This window comes from Colobus angolensis, unplaced genomic scaffold, assembly GCF_000951035.1.
Source record: "Colobus angolensis palliatus isolate OR3802 unplaced genomic scaffold, Cang.pa_1.0 Scaffold373, whole genome shotgun sequence".
Taxonomy (NCBI): Eukaryota; Metazoa; Chordata; class Mammalia; order Primates; family Cercopithecidae; genus Colobus; species Colobus angolensis.
Window position 1 is genome coordinate 2,036,590 of NW_012117077.1, and position 19,368 is coordinate 2,055,957.

At 38.7% G+C, this 19,368-nt stretch overlaps 1 protein-coding gene across 1 annotated transcript in view; it reads left to right on the plus strand.

Annotated features, from left to right (window-relative positions):
- Positions 1-2,398: 2,398 nt before the first annotated feature.
- GBE1 (glucan (1,4-alpha-), branching enzyme 1) overlaps positions 2,399-19,368 on the plus strand; it is a 273,306-nt gene continuing 256,336 nt past the window's right edge. The window contains exon 1 of the mRNA XM_011953833.1: positions 2,399-3,208. Coding sequence (XP_011809223.1) covers positions 3,066-3,208 — 143 coding nt within the window. The 5' untranslated portion in view covers positions 2,399-3,065. The remainder of the gene's footprint in view (positions 3,209-19,368) is intronic.

The window sequence follows — 19,368 nt, forward strand, 5'->3', positions numbered from 1 at the left end:
CACTAAATGACTTCATAATAGTTTAGGCATTCATTACATCATGCATCCCAAATCTTTATTTCATCATTTTCTCTGCTACCCCAGACCAAGCCATCATCATTTCTTACCTAGGCAATGTTAATCACCTCCTAATTGTCTTCCTTGTCTGCCACAAGAAGGGCACCCCTATTGCCATCCTTGTATCCTTATAATTCATTTGCCACACAGAATATTTCAATAATGAAACCATAGCACATCAGTGTTCTGCTGAAAACTCTCCAATAGCATCCCTTAAATGGACATTAAAGGGGCTGTATGATCCAACACCTGCCTAGCTCTTGCACCTCATTACACACCAGGTATGCTAGCCTTTTTTTTTTTTTTTTTTTTTAAGACCAACTCAATTCCTCCATTGCACGAACTCTGCCATTCTGGAATGCTCTTCCTCTCATGGCTCATTTCTTCTTGTCATTCACAGTTCAGCTTAAATGTCAGTTCTGAACGGCCTTTCTTGACTACCAGAACCAACACAGATTTAATTCTCGACAATGCACTTACCACTATCTGACACTGTTTTGTATTATTTTATGTATTTCACTGGTACTTGTGTCTCCTCTCCCTCCTACTCCCAGTTGAGTATGACAACTGGAACTTGTCTTATCATTTATCTAGAGTATGTGGGAAAATGGTCGGCACATGGGACTTCAATAAATATGTGCTCAATGGTGAACCAGCTAGGTAGGCAGATATGTAGACTAGGATCCTGCTCTTGGAGAGCTTAGGTTCTAAAGGGAAAGGTCAATAAATAAGAGAAAAACAAACAGCTAGATTCTGTTAACTGTTGCACAGAAGAGATTGAAGTTACATAGAAGACACTGAGGAGTCTATAATCAGAAGTTTCTCAGGTATGAGTTGACATTTATGCTGAGGCTGGAATGAAGGCTGGGAAAAAATTAAGCAAGTAGGGCTCAGCTCCCTGAGAATTTCCAACAGAACAGCAAGCCAATAATCTTAGAGGCTATTATACAATAAATTAACTGAGTTCCAGGAAAGTCAGTGTGACTAGAGCATAGTAAAACTGGAAAATGATGAGAAAAGTGGCTGGGAAGGTAGCCAGGGTCCAGATTATACAAGCCTTGTGAGAGAATGGTTAGCTGTTTCTATTTTCCCTTAAGTGAAATAGTATGCCATGTAAGTTGCTAAATGACATCATCCGATTTACTCAGTGTAGAGCCTAACCAAACTGTGCCCCCGGTCACCAGCATCAGAATCACTTGTGAGCTTGTTAAAAATGCAATCTGAAGCACCACTCCAGAACCAAATTAAGATCCCTAGGTGATTCATATGCACATTAAAGTGCGAGAAGCACTGGTACAGAGAACGGCGTAGAGGTAAGAAATGGCAGAAGAGGGGAAGTCAATTGGAGAGATACGTTATGGTCCAAGTGAAGGATGACAGTGGCCTGCATATGAGTAACAGCAGGAAGGATGAGAAGACGGATTGTAGGTTATGTTTTGCAGACAGTTGGTTTAGGTCTCCTAGCCAGCTAAATGGAGATCTCAGTAGACAGGCAGTGATACAAGCCTGGGTTTCTGAAAAAAGTTTAGGCTTGGAGATATAGATCTGTGGGTCTATATCTTATTAATAGTTATTAATAGTTGTCCTGCTTCGGGGTTTGTTTTTTTTTAAATTTTCTTCCTTTTTTAGTGCTTTATATTTTACAAGTATCTGCATGCTTTTTGTCATCTTTATGGAAAAGAAGGCACACCTTAAAGTCGCTCAAGTCCTTCACTTTCTCACATTGAGGTCTGTCTACATATCCACTTATCTTTCAAGTCTATTAAACCCCTTAGAAAAACTTTCCTTTGCAATATTTTAAAATTCAAGGCCCAAAGCTGATTAATACTGTTTCTCCTCCATATCCCCTAGGATCCTCCAGTCCTAGGTTTTAACGAGACAAATATCCTCAATCCTCTCCGGTTTCTAGGTGTAAAGCAGCTTGGACCCTCCCGGGTCGGTGGGCCCATCTCTCTTGGTGTCCGATTCTGTATTCTTAAAAACCAGCTATTGAAATAGAAGCCAGTCAGTTAATAGCAATAGAAGAAGGGAATTCCAAGTGGGAGCTTCCCAAGCCAGGAGGAAGAGCGGTTTCTTGCCTTATCACTGTAAGTGGCAGAATGGAGTTCCAATTCAATGGTATCATTTGTGTTATCAAAGATAGTTTAATCGTTGAAAACCTTGTAACAATTACAAACACAGGCAAATGCCTTTTCCTTTTCGGCCTTACGGAGAATGAGAAAAGTTCTTCCCATGGTTATAATTCTTAGCTGTTGGTAACGCAGAAAATAGTACCAGAACAGCAGAATTACAATGGTATTCCAGCATTCTGTGTCTTAATTTTAAATTCACGTGACCTGGCAAGCTTAGGAGAGCCCTGGTTGTAGGTGGTATTAACGTTTTCAGCAGTAGTACTCTAGCTACACTTGACTGTTCACCTCTCTCTGAATTTATATATATGTTTGAAATACTGCCCCTCAAAAGTCTCAGAACTTTGAGAAATAAGGTCGCTTCCAAAAAACACCCCGTATGTCCAATTTGAAGGGGGCGCTGTCAGTGGGTGTTTAAGCGGGTACTTAACAGCGGAATCTATTCCGGAGCCAAGAACAGGTCAGGGTGAGGAAGGCCAAGGCTGAGCGAAGTCAGCTCGGGACCCACCTCCTAGAATGACCTCCGCCGGCAGGAAAAACCGTTAACGGGAGGAAAGGGCAGGTCCCTGCGGCCTCCAGGTGCCAGCAGCGTGAGTGGGCGGAGAGGCCTCGGTGCCTCCTACCCGCTCGGGACGTGCGTCCAGGCATCACCCCGGGATCCGCTCCTCCCCGCTGGCGGGGGGAGAAAGGGCAGGCGGCCTTCCGCCCCGGCTATAAAGGGCCTCGGACGGACGCGGCTCGCCTCGGTTCGCCTCCACACGCCTAGGCGCCCTCCGGCTCCGCCCTAGCCGCCACGTCCCAGCTCGAGCTCCAGCTCCAGTGCCCGCTCAGGCCCCACTCGACCCTCTCGGGCCTCGGCTACTTGGACTGCGGTGGAAAATGGCGGCTCCGGTGACTCCCGCGGCTCGGGCCGAGGACTCCGAGGCGGCGCTCAATGCCGCCCTGGCTGACGTGCCCGAACTGGCCAGACTCCTGGAGGTCGACCCGTACTTGAAGCCCTACGCCGTGGACTTCCAGCGCAGGTACCGCCGGACTCCCACCACCCCCACTTAGACGGGCAGCCCGCCTCCCAGGAGCCGGTTCGGTACGCGGGATGCCCCTCGGCCCTGGAGCGCCGACCCCGCCCCAGGCGGGGAGGAACCTGAATGGGCGGGGCTCGGGGTGACGCGGGTAACCGGGTTCTGTGGCTTCCGTAGTGGCAGGTTGACAGCTCCGGTCTCCGGAGCGGGCGTTGAAGAAACTTCTTTCCTTATCCCCTTTCCCTTATGTTCTAATCAGCGGTCTTGCGCCATAGGGTACGTGCTTTGGCTCCAACACTTAATTCCCCTAGTGCTGCTGGGGAGTGACTCAACGCCACTGCAGGTTTTCTGACTTAGGCACGCACTGGCGTGGGCCTGTGGAGTAACGTGGGCATAACTCCTGGGCGTAATTACACGTGTAATTACGCATTTAAAACTTTCTAGTTTATTTCATAGCAAATTTTGTGATTTTATATCTAACAGGATTCCTTCAGGCAGACACTATATCCTTGCACTAATTCTTTCCTTGCTAATATTCCTCATTTAGGGGAAGATTACACCTACATTGATCAATTTTTTCTCCCCTTGGACTAACATTGATAACTTCAATGTACGTCAACATTTGTTCCTGTTTGACTTTGCCATCTTGAAGAGGGAGAAAGGTCAGGAAAGTAAAACTTTTACAGGCCAATGTCGTTTTAGCTTGTCTTCTACCATTGTGTACCATACCAGTTTAGTTACTGGGCTAATGATTCTGTTAATAAGTTCCACTAAAAAGGTACAGGTCTTTGTTGTTGTTGTTGTTTTAAGTAAAAGAGCTATTGTACAAGTTGTAATAGTTATACTTGTGAGGTTACCCCATTTTGATTTAATAGTTTCTCCCCTTTTAGGAGAGACACTGCAGAATGGAAATTATCCTGGCAATAGAATATACATGGCCAATTTTTCAAGTGATGGAGAACATCCATCTAGTTAACTGGCATGAAGGAGCGTTGAGAGTAATGAAAATGGGTTGATTTGGAGTTAAAAAAAGCCCAGCAATTTGTTTGTGTCCTAGGATTTTCAGGTATTAAATGCATTCAAATCAGCAAGTGTTGATTGAGGAAGTGCTATAAATAAGACACTGCGCTAGGGATTGTAAGGGATATGAAGTTGCATTCTTGAGCTTGTATATAGTAATGAATGAACCCTTTGTGAAGGGGACAAAGGCCAAGATAAAGAAGGGAAGAGAATCCAGTGTGCTTGGTGAAAAGTCTTGTCCAGTGGGCCCTCATGCCTCACTCAGATCTGGATTTTACTTTTGTCCTTGGTTCTGAGTAATGGCCATTTGCTAGCACACGTGTTCCATTTAGGCATATCAAACAGTAATTTGGCATTACTATTTGGTAACTTCTATTTACTATTTGGTATCTACTTACTATTTGGTAACTTCTATTGTTAACACTCGAAGAATAAAACATTTTTCCTTCATACAATCTGGTCTTAGTTCCTTGTCCAGTTTTCCATTTATTTCTGATAATCCATTTGGACTGTGTGTCTTTGGCCTGACACAAATACATAACCAGTGAAACACTTCGGTGTGAAGTATGCTTACTAAGGGGTGAAGAAAATTTGAGGTACAAACAACAATATTGATGAAGAAGGAAATTTCTCTTTGATGGACTGTCTCATCCTTCCCCAGCACACGTCTTTTCATTTGAATTTTTTTGGATATTCCCTTAGGATGTTTTAGATGTTCCTTCCCTTCTTTATCTTGGCCTTATCCCCTTCTGTATTCGTCTGTTTTCACGCTCCTGATAAACACATACCTGAAACTGCGCAATTTACAAAAGTAAGAGGTTTATAGGACTTACAGTTCCAAGTGGCTGAGGATGCCTCACAATCAATGGCAGAAGGTGAAAGTCATGTCTCACATGGCGGCAGACAAGAGAAGAGAGCTTGTGCAGGGAAACTCCCTTTTTTAAAACCATCAGGTCTGGTGAGACCTACTCACTGTCAGGAGACAGCACGGGAAAGACCCGCCCCCATGATTCAGTTACCTCCCATCAGGCCCCTCCCACAACACGTGGGAATTCAAGATGAGATCTGAGTGGGGACACAGCCAAACCATATCACCTTCATTAGTTGTTCTTTTCACCTTCTGTACCTGTGAGAATTTTGAATCAAGTATAGAGGATTAATGAGTTACTCTGCTATAAAATAAAAATCAGTACATTATTAGCATGACTGACCAACTACCTCCAGGTTGTCTCATTGATGACCTCCCAAAATAGCATTTTCCACTTGATTTTTCTACCTTTTATTTAGTTATTTGCTTCTTGTTACACTATAATTAGTTGTTATAATTCCAAAATCTTAGTGCTTTCAAATATTTAATTGTCCCCATATTACATGTCAGCATGAGTCAGCCAGAGGGCTGTCCTCATGGCAGTCACTCAAAAGTCTAGGCTTATGAAGGGTTTGTTTTGAAACCTGCTTCTGTAGAAGTAGTGGCAGGGCAAAGAGAAGCATGTTGAACTATGCACTATTTCTTATAGCTTTTGCCTAGCAGTGAGTCTATCCTGCTGATAATGTTACACTGGCCAGTGCACATCAGCTTGCCATGTGGGTGAAACAGAGGGTTGGCATTTGTGAACACTGTCAGAACAACACAGTGTTAACGATACTACTTTATACCCTCTGTTTAATGTTTCTACAGCACTTTCAGATGTGATATTTAATGTAATCCTTTTTATTGTAATCCTAGTTAATGTAATAAAACCATGAGGTAGACAGGGTGGACATTTTTCCTGTTTTACAGGTGAAGAAACTAAGTGATGGGCTCGAGCATACATGGCATAAATAAGTGCTGCACCTGTGATTAATCTTTCTTTGCTAAAACTGTTCTCAACCAGTTCACAGATAACTTCATGATAATGTAGGGATACCTCTTTACTCTTCTTTGTCTCTAGCATTGTACATGTTGGACTATTTCTTGGCTCTTTGAAGCCATGATCTTGCTTTGCTTTTATTTTCTCAGCCTCTTTTTGACCATTTAATGTAAGAGATTTTTAGGGCACATTCCTGGGATCCTTTATGTATTTCTATTGTATATTTTCTCCCTAGGCATTCTCATCCATCCCATGGATTCCATCTATCTACTGAGGCTGCCCACATCTGTCTCCACTCTTGATCTTTCTCCTTATCTTGGATTTATTTATATCTTCATTTTGATGTTTTATAAATACAAATCTCAACAAGTATAAAACTGAACTTAACAGATTTTCATTCCAAACAGGTTTGTCCCTGTCAAGCGAATCACGGGTATCTTGAATCTTCCTCTACCAGCTGCTCAAACCTAAAACGTAACGAGTGAAATTTACTCCCCTGTCCTCCTTTTCTTATTCCTCTGAGTCTAGTCAATTGTAGCCCCTAACTCTTTTAAGTATGTACCATACTGCCTTCCTGCTGCTGCTATCCTAGTTCAGGTTGCCAGCATCTCTAGTATGGTTTACAGAAACTGCTTCATAGCGGTTGTTCTTTTTCCAAATCTTCACTCCATTCTAATTTCTCCACTCCTCTTCATTCAAAAACAGAGTAAGTAGAATGGATTTTGAAATAAACAAATCTGATCATGGTACTACTCTGCTTAATTAAACCCTTTCAACCATTCGTCATTTCTCTTGAGTTCTCTACAGCCTCCTTCCCATAACTTACAAGATTCTGCATTATCTGGTCCCTGTTGACCTTTTCAGCCTCCCTCTCGGTACCATCTAACCAGAGGGCCGTAAAGGGCGAGGGGCAGCTCGGATCTCTGGGGACCATTCTCTAAAGATACTAGAATACCAGTAAAATAAATTAGAAACATGATATCCATTTTCCACATGTATTCCTTTTTTCTTGAATATTGAAGATTTTCATTTCATATTTTGTCCACACACAAGAAATTGGGGTGTCTGGAAAAAATCACTGAATAAAAGATAAGAAAGATGAAGAATTAGAAAACTTTTCTGATCTTTATCAGAAGAGTGATAGTTTTAGCTTAGTAGGAGTGGGTTAAATAAGTGAATCTTTTCCTGTATTTAATATTTTCTTAACATAAAATAATTTCTCTGCCCCATGAAAGAGAAACATTTAACAAATGTTTGAGTATCAGCTGGAAAGTGTGAGATCATATTCTGCTGTCTTAGATGCCACATATTTTGGTTTAACTCTCGGTGAAGCTGTGCTTTTGTACCTGCTATTGCTTCTGCCTAAGCATTGTTTGCTTCTACCTTGGGATCGTTCCTGTACATGTTTTGGGATACAGTTTAGAGATATATTGTATGCTTTCTCTGACTTCACCCTATCTCGAAGCTTCTTCTGGGCTGGTTGAGGGGTCCCTCTTCTTTTCGGCCACCTTGGACCACTATCCTGTGGATGCTCATCCACTGTAATCGAGTTGTCTTTCGACTCTTTGTATCCTCCACTAGATTGTTTGCTCTCATGAGTGGGTACTATGTGTATATTATTTATTCACCGCTGTAGTCCTCAGTCTGTAGAACTGGACCTGCCTCACGGTAAATACTTAGCATAATATTTGAACGAGCCAGTGGCTGACTGAATGTCTTCTGAGTTTATTTTTCCTTTGTGGCATACCAGTGAGTCTAAGGTCAATTCACCTGGAGCTAAAAATCTCTGGATTACTCAGGTGGATGAACAGAGAACAGGAGTAGTTACTAGAGATTTCATATGACAATCTGGGGAAGGGGAATATATGCTCAATTAAAGAGCTAAAGATGACCAGAATAAATCAAGAAAATAGTTTCTTAATCAGATGCTTTCATACTCATCAGAGACTAAAAGTTTAATCTCTGAAGGAATAGTCAGTTTGAGAGAATCTGATGTCAAGCTAGAGCTGTGTGTGCAAGAATGGGAGAAGGGTTTTTATGAGCCCATGTTAAGTATTACAATTACAGTGAAGAGCTCTACTTGGTTAGAAATAAAATAATTTTCACATTTGTATCTAATTGGAATTAGAAAGCAATTTGGATTTCGTATGTTAGCAACCACCCCAAGAAATTTAAAAAAAAATGTATTGAGGTAAAATGTACATATATAATTCACCATTTTTATCATTTTTAACCACAGTTCAGTGGTAATAAACAAATTTTATGTATATTTTCCTCCTTTATCTCCCTTCCCCAATCTCCTTCCTAGCCTCTGGTAACCTCCAGTCTATGTTCTGTCTTCCTGAGAAACACCTTTTTCGCTTCTGCATATGAATGAGAGCATGTGATACTTGCCTTTCTGTACTTGGCTTATCTCACTTAACATAATGGTCTCCAGTTCCATCCATGTTGCTGTAATGATAGGATTTTATTACTTTTTATGGTTGAATAATATTCCATTACATATATATATACTGTATTTTCTTTATCCATTCATCTGTTGATAAGCACTTAGGTTAATCCCATATTTTGGCTATTGTGAATAGGGCTGCAATAAACATGGCAGTGCAGATGTCTTTTCAACATAGCGATTTGATTTCTTTTGGCTGTATACCCAGTAGTAGCTTTGGTGGATCATATCATAGTTCTATATTTACTTATTTGAGGGACCTCTATACGGTTGTTGTTTTTTTTTTCTATAGTGGCTATGGTAATTTACATTCCCACTAATAGCATATGAGCATTCCCTTTTCTGCACATCCTAACCAGCATCTATTATTTCCTATCTTTTTGATACAAGCCATTTTGACTGTGGTGAGATGATACTGCATTGTGGTTTTGATTTGCATTTCTGTGATGATTAGTGATATTGAGCATTTTTTCATATACCTGTTGACCATTTTTATGTTTTCTTTTGAGAAATGTCTGTTCAGATCTTTTGCCTATTTTAAAATCAGATTTTTTTTCTTTTGCTATCTGATTGTTTGAGTTCTTCATACATTCTGGTTATTAATCTCTTATCTGATAGTTTGCAAATATTTTCTCCTATTCTGTGGGTTGTCTGTTTACTTTGTTGATTGTTTCCTTTGCGGTGCGGAAGCTTTTTAGCTTGATTTATACTCTCATGTCTATTTTTGCTTTGACAGCCCATGTTAAGGTCTTACACAATAAATCTTTTTGTAAGAGACCAATGCCCTAGAGCATTTCCCCAATGTTTTCTGCTACTATTTTCATAGTTTCAGGTCTTAGATTAAAGTCTTTATTTAATCCATTTTGATTTGACTTTTGTGTATGATGAGATATTAAGGGTCTAGTTTCATTCTTCTTTATATAGTTATGCAGTTTTCCCAGCACCATTTATTGAATAGACTGTCTTTTCCCCATTTTAAGTTCTTGGCACCTTTGTTGAAGATGAGTTGGTTGCAAACGTGTGTATTTAGACCTGAATTCTCCATTCTGTTCCATTAGTCTATGTGTCTGTTTTTATCCCAGTACCATGCTGTTTCAGTTACTATAGCTTTGTAATAAATTTTGAAGCCAGGTAGTGTGATGCCCCCAGCTTTGTTTGTACCTTGACAAAAGGTAGGGCTCTACGTTGTAAAATATGTTATGCATCTTACATTCATTAATTTATTATGTAGAGTTGTAAAATGTGTTATACATCTTGCATTCATTATTATACAATTCCATTGTAGCTTATTTGACATGATTTAAGTTATGGTAACTAACTTATAAAACTTGATGTGTAAATGATGAGAATAATTTAGACTAAATTTTGTTTCTTCATATGTAGAAATATCTCCCTCTCTCTCTCTCTGTGTGTGTGTGTGTGTGTGTGTGTGTCTGTATACACAAAATATTGCTGAATGACCATGTTCTAAAGTAAAAGCAAGATGAGGCTTAAATTTTAGCTCTCATAACTATTAAATAGCTTTGAGTCCTAGGGAAAGTTAATCAACTGCTCTGAACTTGTTTCTTCATCTATAAAAGATGGATGGAATCCACTTTGTAGGGTGTCTTGAGGACTAGGAATGTATGTAAAGATGCTCAGTAAATAAATAATATTAGCAAACTAATATATCAAGTTAAATACTTACTAGAGTGTTATTTTCAGAAGATTTTGTTGTTTGCTTCTTTAACACTATATTCTGAAATGAATTATCAGATAAATACCATGACCACAAATTCCCTACAACTCTTTGTTTTGCTAGTTAACTGTGCCTTACTTTAGGGGGCTCCTTCTTTTTTTCTTGGTAAGAGTGATTGTGTGAATGAGGTGAGGCAGGTGGTAATTTTAATCATAATCTAATAGAGATGGAGAAGAATATGTTTAAACTTTGATCCTTAATTTAGAGAGGAAATGATAAAGCAATTGCCCGTTTACTATAAGCTGAAGGCAAGATGAGTCCTGGGATATAATGAGCACAAAGCTCCTTTTATTGAGAGAGGTAAATGTTAGCCTGCAGAAATTCAAAATCACTCTTGATCTTCCTTTTCTGTCTTTTTCTCTTCTTTCATCTGACTGCTAAGTGTTCATATTCTTGGGCATCAAACAGCTGCAGGGATTTTCTTCCTCCTGAACTGTGGATGGTTACAGGAATGGTCATACTGAGTTTACTAATAGCAGGAGTAACTTTGAAAATAAGACTAATGTAGAAGAAGAAAAAATATATAATAGTAGCATAAAAGTATGAAAATGAAAGAATTGTTCTAGTGGTATCTGAACATATCATATGTGCATATTAATTAGAAAAAATTTTAAATCCAATGTTCTGCCTTCTCTTTTTTTTTCTCCCTTGCTTTTTGATATCTGATGACTGCAGTTATTTTCAATATGTTTGATTTTGCCATAAGATGCATAAAACAAATGAATATTCATATGTATTTTAGTAGATCCACTGAATGATTAATTTTAATGAGGCACAATCTCTGGGTTTATACACTAGTTCTACAACTCAAAATATGATAATCAGAAACCAAATATACCAATGTACTTCTTGCATGAAGTGAAGTTTTCCAAATACCCAGCAAAAAGAATTAACTGTTTGTTTTACCAGTGATATCACATGATACTCAATGTCATCCATCTGTTTTTGTTTTCATAAATAACGCCTAGCCACAGGTTATATTTAATTATGAATAACTACACAATACAGATATACACACTGTTACAGATACATGATAAAATTAGTTATGCATTTAGGTTCATGTCATGGAAAACCCAGCACACTTTCAATTAACAGAATATCCCACAAGCAGTGAATTGTAGAAGTAGAGGCTTGTGAAGAAAAGTGAAGGTCAGTGGTTTGGGCTTTAGCATAAATGCATCCTTCTTTATCTTTCTGCTATATTATCCTTAGCATATCCTTAGCATATTACCCTTAGCATATGGTCTCCTTTCTTGTGCTTGGAAGATGATTGGATACAGCTTGGCACCACATCCATGTTTCTAGCTGGAACACGTGCGAGCTTACTGTGTCTACGTTAGCGAAGCATACGTTAGCTTTCTTGTAAACTTCAACTAGTTCTTCCCATTTCCAGGTTATTGATCAGAAATGTCCCATCGTCATCCTTAGTTGAAAGTGAGCCTGGATCATCAAGGCTTTCATGTGCGCGCACATCTTCCTGATACGCATCCTTTTGTCTCATCCCTCACAACTTCCCAGGGCTCTTTTCCTTTCTCCAGGGAGGAAACTACATCTGGCAGAACATGAAAAACCCCAGTCAGATCATGTTGTAGTCCTCTAAAATCACATCTATGCGGAAATCATTCTGTGCCGGATCCAGGCATTCCTACCCTCCCTGAGAGGAGTCTATGGTAACACCCCTCAGTATTACCAACCTCTGGTTATGGATTTTACTTTGCTAGACCTGATCTTTGTTTTTCTGGGTTCTTCTTTTTGGCGGGGTGGGGGTGGGGTGCGGGGAGAATACAGAGACTTTTCACTGCTCTGTCTTAAGCTGATTCAGTCCCTTCAGCTACTTGGCCCTAGCTCCACTATCTTCTTTTTTCACTTTCATGAATATTCTTAGAAAATATAAGAATGTGGCCAGGCGCGGTGGCTGACGCCTGTAATCCCAGCGCTTTGAGAGGCTGAGGTGGGTGGATCACGAGGTCAGGAGTTTGAGACCAGCCTGGCCAATGTGGTGAAACCTGTCTCTACTAAAAATACAAAAATTAGCCAGGCATGGTGGCACGTGCCTCTAGTCCCAGCTACTTAGGAGACTGAGGAAGAAGAATCTCTTGAACTGAGGAGGCGGAGGTTGCAGTGAGCCAAGATCGCACCACTGCATTCCAGCCTGGGCGACAGAGTGAGACTCCGTCTCGGGAAAAAAAAATATAAGAATGTTTTGAGATGAAATTGGTTTGTTAATTACTAATACTTTTTTCATCTTGGACTCTTGAAAAAATGATCAGTTTTCAGTTATTTGGAAAATAGAAAATTTGTGTGATTAAAAAGGAAAGGAGAACACAATTAAAAATGTCCATTAATTTATGATGAGTCTTTAAAGTAAAGCATGAATTATTTTTTACTTAACTACACACAAGCTTATGAGGCTTTAACATTATACCTTTCTGTGCTTTTCTTTTTAAAGCGTAATGTGTGTAACTATCAGTCTTCATGGTTGTCATTTCTGTGCTTTTTATTATTATTTTGTCTCAGCTTTTCTCTTTCTGCATTAAAATACTCTGACACTTTTGTTTGCCTGTTTGCTTACACCTTGGAGTCTTCCATCCTCTTGACCATTTTGATTGGCAGTGTTATTTTTGTGGTTTAAGTTGTGCTTACTAGTGATAGGAGTGTAGTGAAACTAACAGATCTCTTTTTGCTTTACTTCTCCAAAGTGCCTTTAATTAAAAACTATATGGTACCCATGCAGTATTAGGCAAACCTCTACTCACAAATACAACATATAAACAGGAAGTACATAGATATAAGAGTACTATCAAACCTAAGGGTTGGTTTTAGCAGGTTCCAAGTACCTATAAAGTCAGAGGACATTTGAAAATATAGGGGAGATTGTTTAGACAATTGTAAAGCGTGTTAGACTGTATTAAAAAAAATCATTCTGAAATAATTACAGACTCACAGAAAGTTGCAAAAAGAGTTTAGAGAAGGCTCCTGCACCCTTCACTAAGTTTGCCCCACTGGAAATATCTTGCATCACTGCAGTGGTTGTATCAAAACCAGGAAATTGACATTGGTACAAACTACAGACCTTATTTATATTTCTCCAGTTTTTACATGTACTTTTTTGTGTGTGTCTATACTTCTATACAATTTTATCACATGTATATATTAATGTAACTGATACTGCATTGGAGATATAGAGCTGTTCCATCATGACAAAGGAACGCTGTCCTGCTATTTATTCCTTTATACTCACAACTGCCCCTCCCCCATCCATCCCTAACTTTTGGCAACCAGTGAGTGATTTGGTTTGCATATGTGTAATTTTTTTCATTTGGGGAGTGTTCTATGAATGAAATCATATATAAGTTTTTGACAGTGGCTTTTTTTTTTCATTCAGCATAATTCCCTTAAAATCTCTCCATGTTGCATCTATCAGTAGTTTGTTCCTTTTTGTCACTGAGTAGTATTCCATTGTGTGGGTGTACCATCCATCCAGTTTGTTTATTTCTTAACCTGTTGAAGGACATTTGGTTTGTTCCCAGTTTTTGGCTATTACAAATATTACAATAAACCTAATATATGAATATTTATGTGTAGGTTTTAGTTCTCTGAGATAAATGCACAGGAATGCTGTGATAACTGGGTCACGTGGCAAGCATTTGTTTTATAAGGAATTTCCAGATATTTTCTTTTTCTTTTTTTTCTTTTTGCTTTTTTTGAGACAGAGTCTTGCTCTGTCACCAGGCTGGAGTGCAGTCATGTGATCTCGGTTCACTGCAACCTCTGCCTCCCTTGTTCAAGCAATTCTCCTGTCTCAGCCTCCCGAGTAGCTGGCACTACAGGCACGCACCACCACGCCCGGCTAATTTTTATATTTTTCGTAGAGACGGGGTTTCACCATGTTGGCCAAGATGGTCTCGATCTCTTGACCTTATGATCCACCCACCTCGGCCCCCCGAAGTGTTGGAATTACAGGCGTGAGCCACCGCACCCGGCCTCCAGATATTTTCTACAGTATCTGTACAAGTTTGCATTCCACTGGATGCAGTTGATCTGCATCCTTGCCAGTATTTGTTATTGTCACTATTTTTTTTTTTTTTTTTTGTGACAGAGTCTCCCTCTGTCCCCCAGTCTGAAGTGCAGTGGCGCGATCTCGGCTCACTGCAAGCTCCACTTCCTGGGTTCATGCCATTCTCCTGCCTCAGTCTCCCGAGTAGCTGGGACTACAGGCGCCCGCCACTGTGCCCAGCTAATGTTTTGTATTTTTAGTAAAGATGGGATTTCACTGAGTTAGCCAGAGTGGTCTCAGTCTCTTGACCTCATGATCCGCCCGCCTCAGCCTCCCAAAGTGCTGGAATTACAGGCGTGAGCCACCGTGCCCGGCCGTCTCCAGTTTTTATGTTAACTACTCAGATAGGTATGTAGTGCTATGTCATTGTGGTTTTAATTTGCATTTTTCTAATACCTAATTACACTGAAAAATCTTTTAAAGCATTATTTTCTATTTGTATGTTCTCTTTGGTGAAATGTTTATTCATGTCTTTTGCCCATTTTCTAACCAGCTTGATTTTTCTTTTTTTACTTTTTGGTTTTTGTTTTTTTTTGAGATGGAGTCTTGCCCTCTTGCCCAGGCTGGAGTGCAGTGGCGTGATCTCAGCTCAGTGCAACCTCCGCCTCCCCATTTGAAGTGATTCTCCTGCTTCAGCCTCTCTAGTAGCTGGGCTTACAGGTGTGTGTCACCACGCCCCAGCTAATTTTTGTATTTTTAGTAGAGATGGGGTTTCACCACATTGGCTAGTGTGGTCTCCAACTCCTGACCTCAAATGACCAGCCTGCCTCGGGCTCCCAAAGTGCTGGGATTACAGGTGTGAGCCACTGAGCCCGGCCTATTTTTGTGTTTTGAGAATTCATTATATGTTCTACACATAAATCCTTTGTTAGATGTGTGGTTTACAAATATTTCCTTTCTGTCTGTGGCTTGTGTTTCTATCTTCTAAACAAGAGTCTTTCACAGAGCAAAATTTTTAAATTTTAGTGAAGTTAAAAAGTTCAATTTATTCATTAATTTATTTTAATGAATCATGTGTTTGTTGCCATGTCTAAGAGCTCTTTGCCTAGCTCTAGGACCTGAACATTTTCTCTATTTTTTTTCTAAAAGTTTTATTGTTTTACATATTACATTTAAGTGTGTGTTCCATTATGCATTAATTTTTTCTGTAATGTTTTAGGTTTAAGTCCAGGTTTATTTTATTGCTTATGTGTGTTTGCTTCCTTTTAATGATCATAAACTGACAAACTTGTACTGAGAAGTGACCTGACCAAAATTACACTCATCTTTAATCAGGCGTCACTGAAATGTACAAGCAGTGATAATTTTTACACATATTATAGGTTGTTGAAACCATGGAAACAAACTGTCAGTTTTCTTATTTATGAGATCTCATTTTAAGCTTTGACAAACCCAAAACTTTAGGAAGCCGGGCAGAAATTTGTGATATATACAGTAATTTATTCTCAAGTAGGTGTCTCGTGTTAAGGTTTTTTTCTTTTCAGTTTTTAACTTTCATATTTTTTCTATCATGTCACAACATTGTTGATTTATATTCCAAACGTTTCTTCGTATGAATCTGTATGAATGTATACATTCATGTATACTGCATAACTAAAGTGGTTATCATTTTAATTTGACTTTTTATTTATAAAAACTTCATTTCTTGGCCAGATGTGGTAGCTTATGTTTGTAATCCCAGTACTTTGGGAGGCTGAGGTGGTTGGACTGCATGAGCCCAGGAGTTTTGAGACTAGCCTGGGCAATATAGTGAGGTCCCATCTCTCCAAAAATAAATAAAAATTAGCCAGGTGTAGTTGGTAAGCACCTGTAGTCCTAGCTACTTGGGAGGCTGAGGTGGGAGGATGGCTTGAGCCCGGGAAGTCAACGCCGCAGCGAGCTGAGATTGTATCACTGCACTCCGCCTGGGTGACAGAGCAAGACTCTGTCTCAGGAAAAAAAAAAGAAAAAGAAAAAAAACCAAAAAAATTTTATGTTTTATTCTTAGAACCCTCTCATTTCACAGTATCAGTCCTCACTTCTACATTATGAAAATGATTGCCTTTATTTGTATCCATTGAAGTACAGAGGAAAAACAAACACCTATTACTTTTAAAAATAAGTTTCATTCATTTTGTCTGTTTACTTGACTTAAATGACAAGTAAATCTAATATTTTGTGTTATGATTTTATTTGTAAGAATGAATTGGGTAAATCTTAACTAATATAAGTATTTTACAAAATTAGTTTATTTTATCTAAATGAAATTGGCCTTCAGTTTATTCCAATATTAATATTTTCTTTGATGTTTATCAGGGTTCATTATCCTATAAATATATCAGAAATCATAGCATGCCACTTTCCAAATAGAAATTGATTAGTTGTTGAGAGATGGAAGTTGTTTGTAGTTTATTTGGCAAAATTTAGAAAATTTATGAATAATAGAGCTAAAAATTTATCCACCTTTAAACAGAAAGGTAAAGTGGAGTAATTTTTCCACTATTCAGCCTAATGTATTCAAAGTATCATTTCAACATGTAAGTTAAAAGATTTCTGAAGAGATATTTTACCTGTCGTTTGTGCTAAGTTTTTGAGGAAATATTTATTCTACAGTTGTAACTCATTATAATGAATTTGAAGCACTGAACATCCAAAAGTGATCTCTACCAATTGTACTGATAATAATTATTATCATCATCACCATCATTACAATAATTATTATTATTACAATTTATGTATACATCATTTTATGTGCCTTAGGGTCAGAGTCTGCCTTTCTAAGAAGCTTCCAGGTGATGCTGATGCTGCCGTTTCCCAGAGGATACTTTCAGTAGCAGGTGGTCCCATACCTCTCTTCAAAATGGAGTTAGCAAAGGGCTAAATTTTATTCTGTAAATATTTAAGCTATAAGTATGTATTTCAAATTTTTAAAAATAAGTAATACATGTATATACTGATGCGGTTAACCAAGTTACTTAATGTTTTGGTGGTCACAGTAAGTTTTCTAACTCTTATTATAGGTAAAAAGGGTTTTATTGTTAGTATGATCAAAGTTGCTTTTTCTTACATCTGTACTATGGGTTTTACTGTTGCAGATTTGTAAGAAATTTATTCCTAACACCCTCTTTGGCACAGACACTTTTCTATATGATAGCAGAACAAATGTGAGTAAGATAGCCTTCCTGCCTAACAGGAGCTCAGTTAGGCAAATCAACACAGAGTAGATATTTCGTCACCAAATTCAGTGTAGTACAGATGAAAGCATATCTTCTTCTATTAAGAAAGGGGAGAATACATATAGACAAAGAAGTTCTTTTGAATTGCTTTAAGTTCTCAAAATTATTTCTCTATTAAAATTAGAATGAGTCTTTAAAAATGTGGAAGTCTGTGAGTTTTGTAATAGCTAAGACATTAATCTTCATTAAAACATTTAATGAAGGTATCATTTGAACTTTTATACAGCTTTGGTTACTTAAAGTGAAAGTTTACTTGCAAAATTGGTTCAGTTGCAAAATGTGCTTGTGTAAGAATTGCCACATTGTGTGAGCACTGAAGCCTCTAAAATAGCTGTAAATCATATCTGAAAACACAGCAACATGTTTCTTTATAACAGATAAACCCATTTTGGAAGGGATAGTGGACTGTTTTTAATGGGAGTGAGGAATTCCTGAGTAAGCTAAGTGGCTACATTCCTGAATGAGTCAGGGGGACATCATGAGTGTTGTCTGGAGAGGAGGTTTCCAGAAAAGCGAGTAAGTACTGAATGCTCATGTTCCTCCTGATCCCATGTTAAGTGTCCTGCCCAGACCAATGTTATCCAATAGAAATATAATGTAAATCACACAGGTAATTTAAGCTTTTCTAGTAGCCCCGTTAAAAAAGGTAGAAATAAACTAATTTTTACACTATTCAACTTAATGTACTCAAAGTATTATTTTGACATGTAACTTAAAAGATTACTGATGAGATATTTTACCTGTCGTTTGTACTAAGTCTTTGAAATCTGATGTGTATTTTACAATTATAGCACATCTCAATTACAACTAGCCATATTTCAAGTGCTTAATAACAATGTTTGGCTGGTGGCTACCATATTAGACAGTGCAGGTGGGTATTTGAAATAAAAACTTTTGGAAAAAGAGTTGATATCACTCCACAAAGAGATTCAAGGGGAAGATTAAGGAGGGAGAATGGTTCTGTCAGCCCTGTGTTCGTAACAGAGGTAATTAGACCCAAAGAGATTCTGACTTAGCCTAAGATAGCCTAAGCCTAAGATGAGTCACCTCACTTTAGCCAGATTCTTGGGACAACGAAGTTAGGAACAGCTGTTAATTTGGGCTGAATCCAAGAGAAGTTGCAACATTCAGAAAGGTTTGGGCTATTAAAGCAGACAGCAGTCACCTGACCTCAGTCATTTTATCAAGAAAGACCAGATTTGCTTTGGCCCATGTTTTTGTTTTGTGTTCTTTGTGTTTTTGCCTTAAAGGATGGACATGATGCATTTAGCATTAGAAAATGATATAAATAAGAATTACCTCAAAGAAAAGGTCAATGTGGACTAGCCATGCCAAATAACTTGGGGCAAACATGACCACCTACTTAGCCACAGTTAAGTATGCAGCATATCTCCATGTTTACACTTAACATATCATCTATTCATTTACCTTCAAACATAAAAAAGCCACCAGTCAATCATTGCTGTTCCTAACTTCGTTGTCCCAAGAATCTGGCTAAAGTGAGGTGACTCATTGTGACTTGCATTATTTTTGAGTTGGACTTTGCCTGTAAGAGAGGGAGGCTGGAAAGACTGATTCTCTGTTAAACTGAAAACTAGTGATAATATTGTGGGGGGCGTGTGTGTGTTCATGATTATGTGTGTGCCTTGTGTCTTTTTATATTCTTTTCTTCATGACGTGCTTTTCTTGTTTTCACTAGATGGTAGTTTCTTCAGTGTTTATACTTTTTCATTATATTTGCTTATCTCATTTTAAATACTTAATAGTTCACCTCGTACTCATAGTAAAAACATTGCCGTTTGTAAAAGTATCTGCATTCATGAGCAATCAGTCA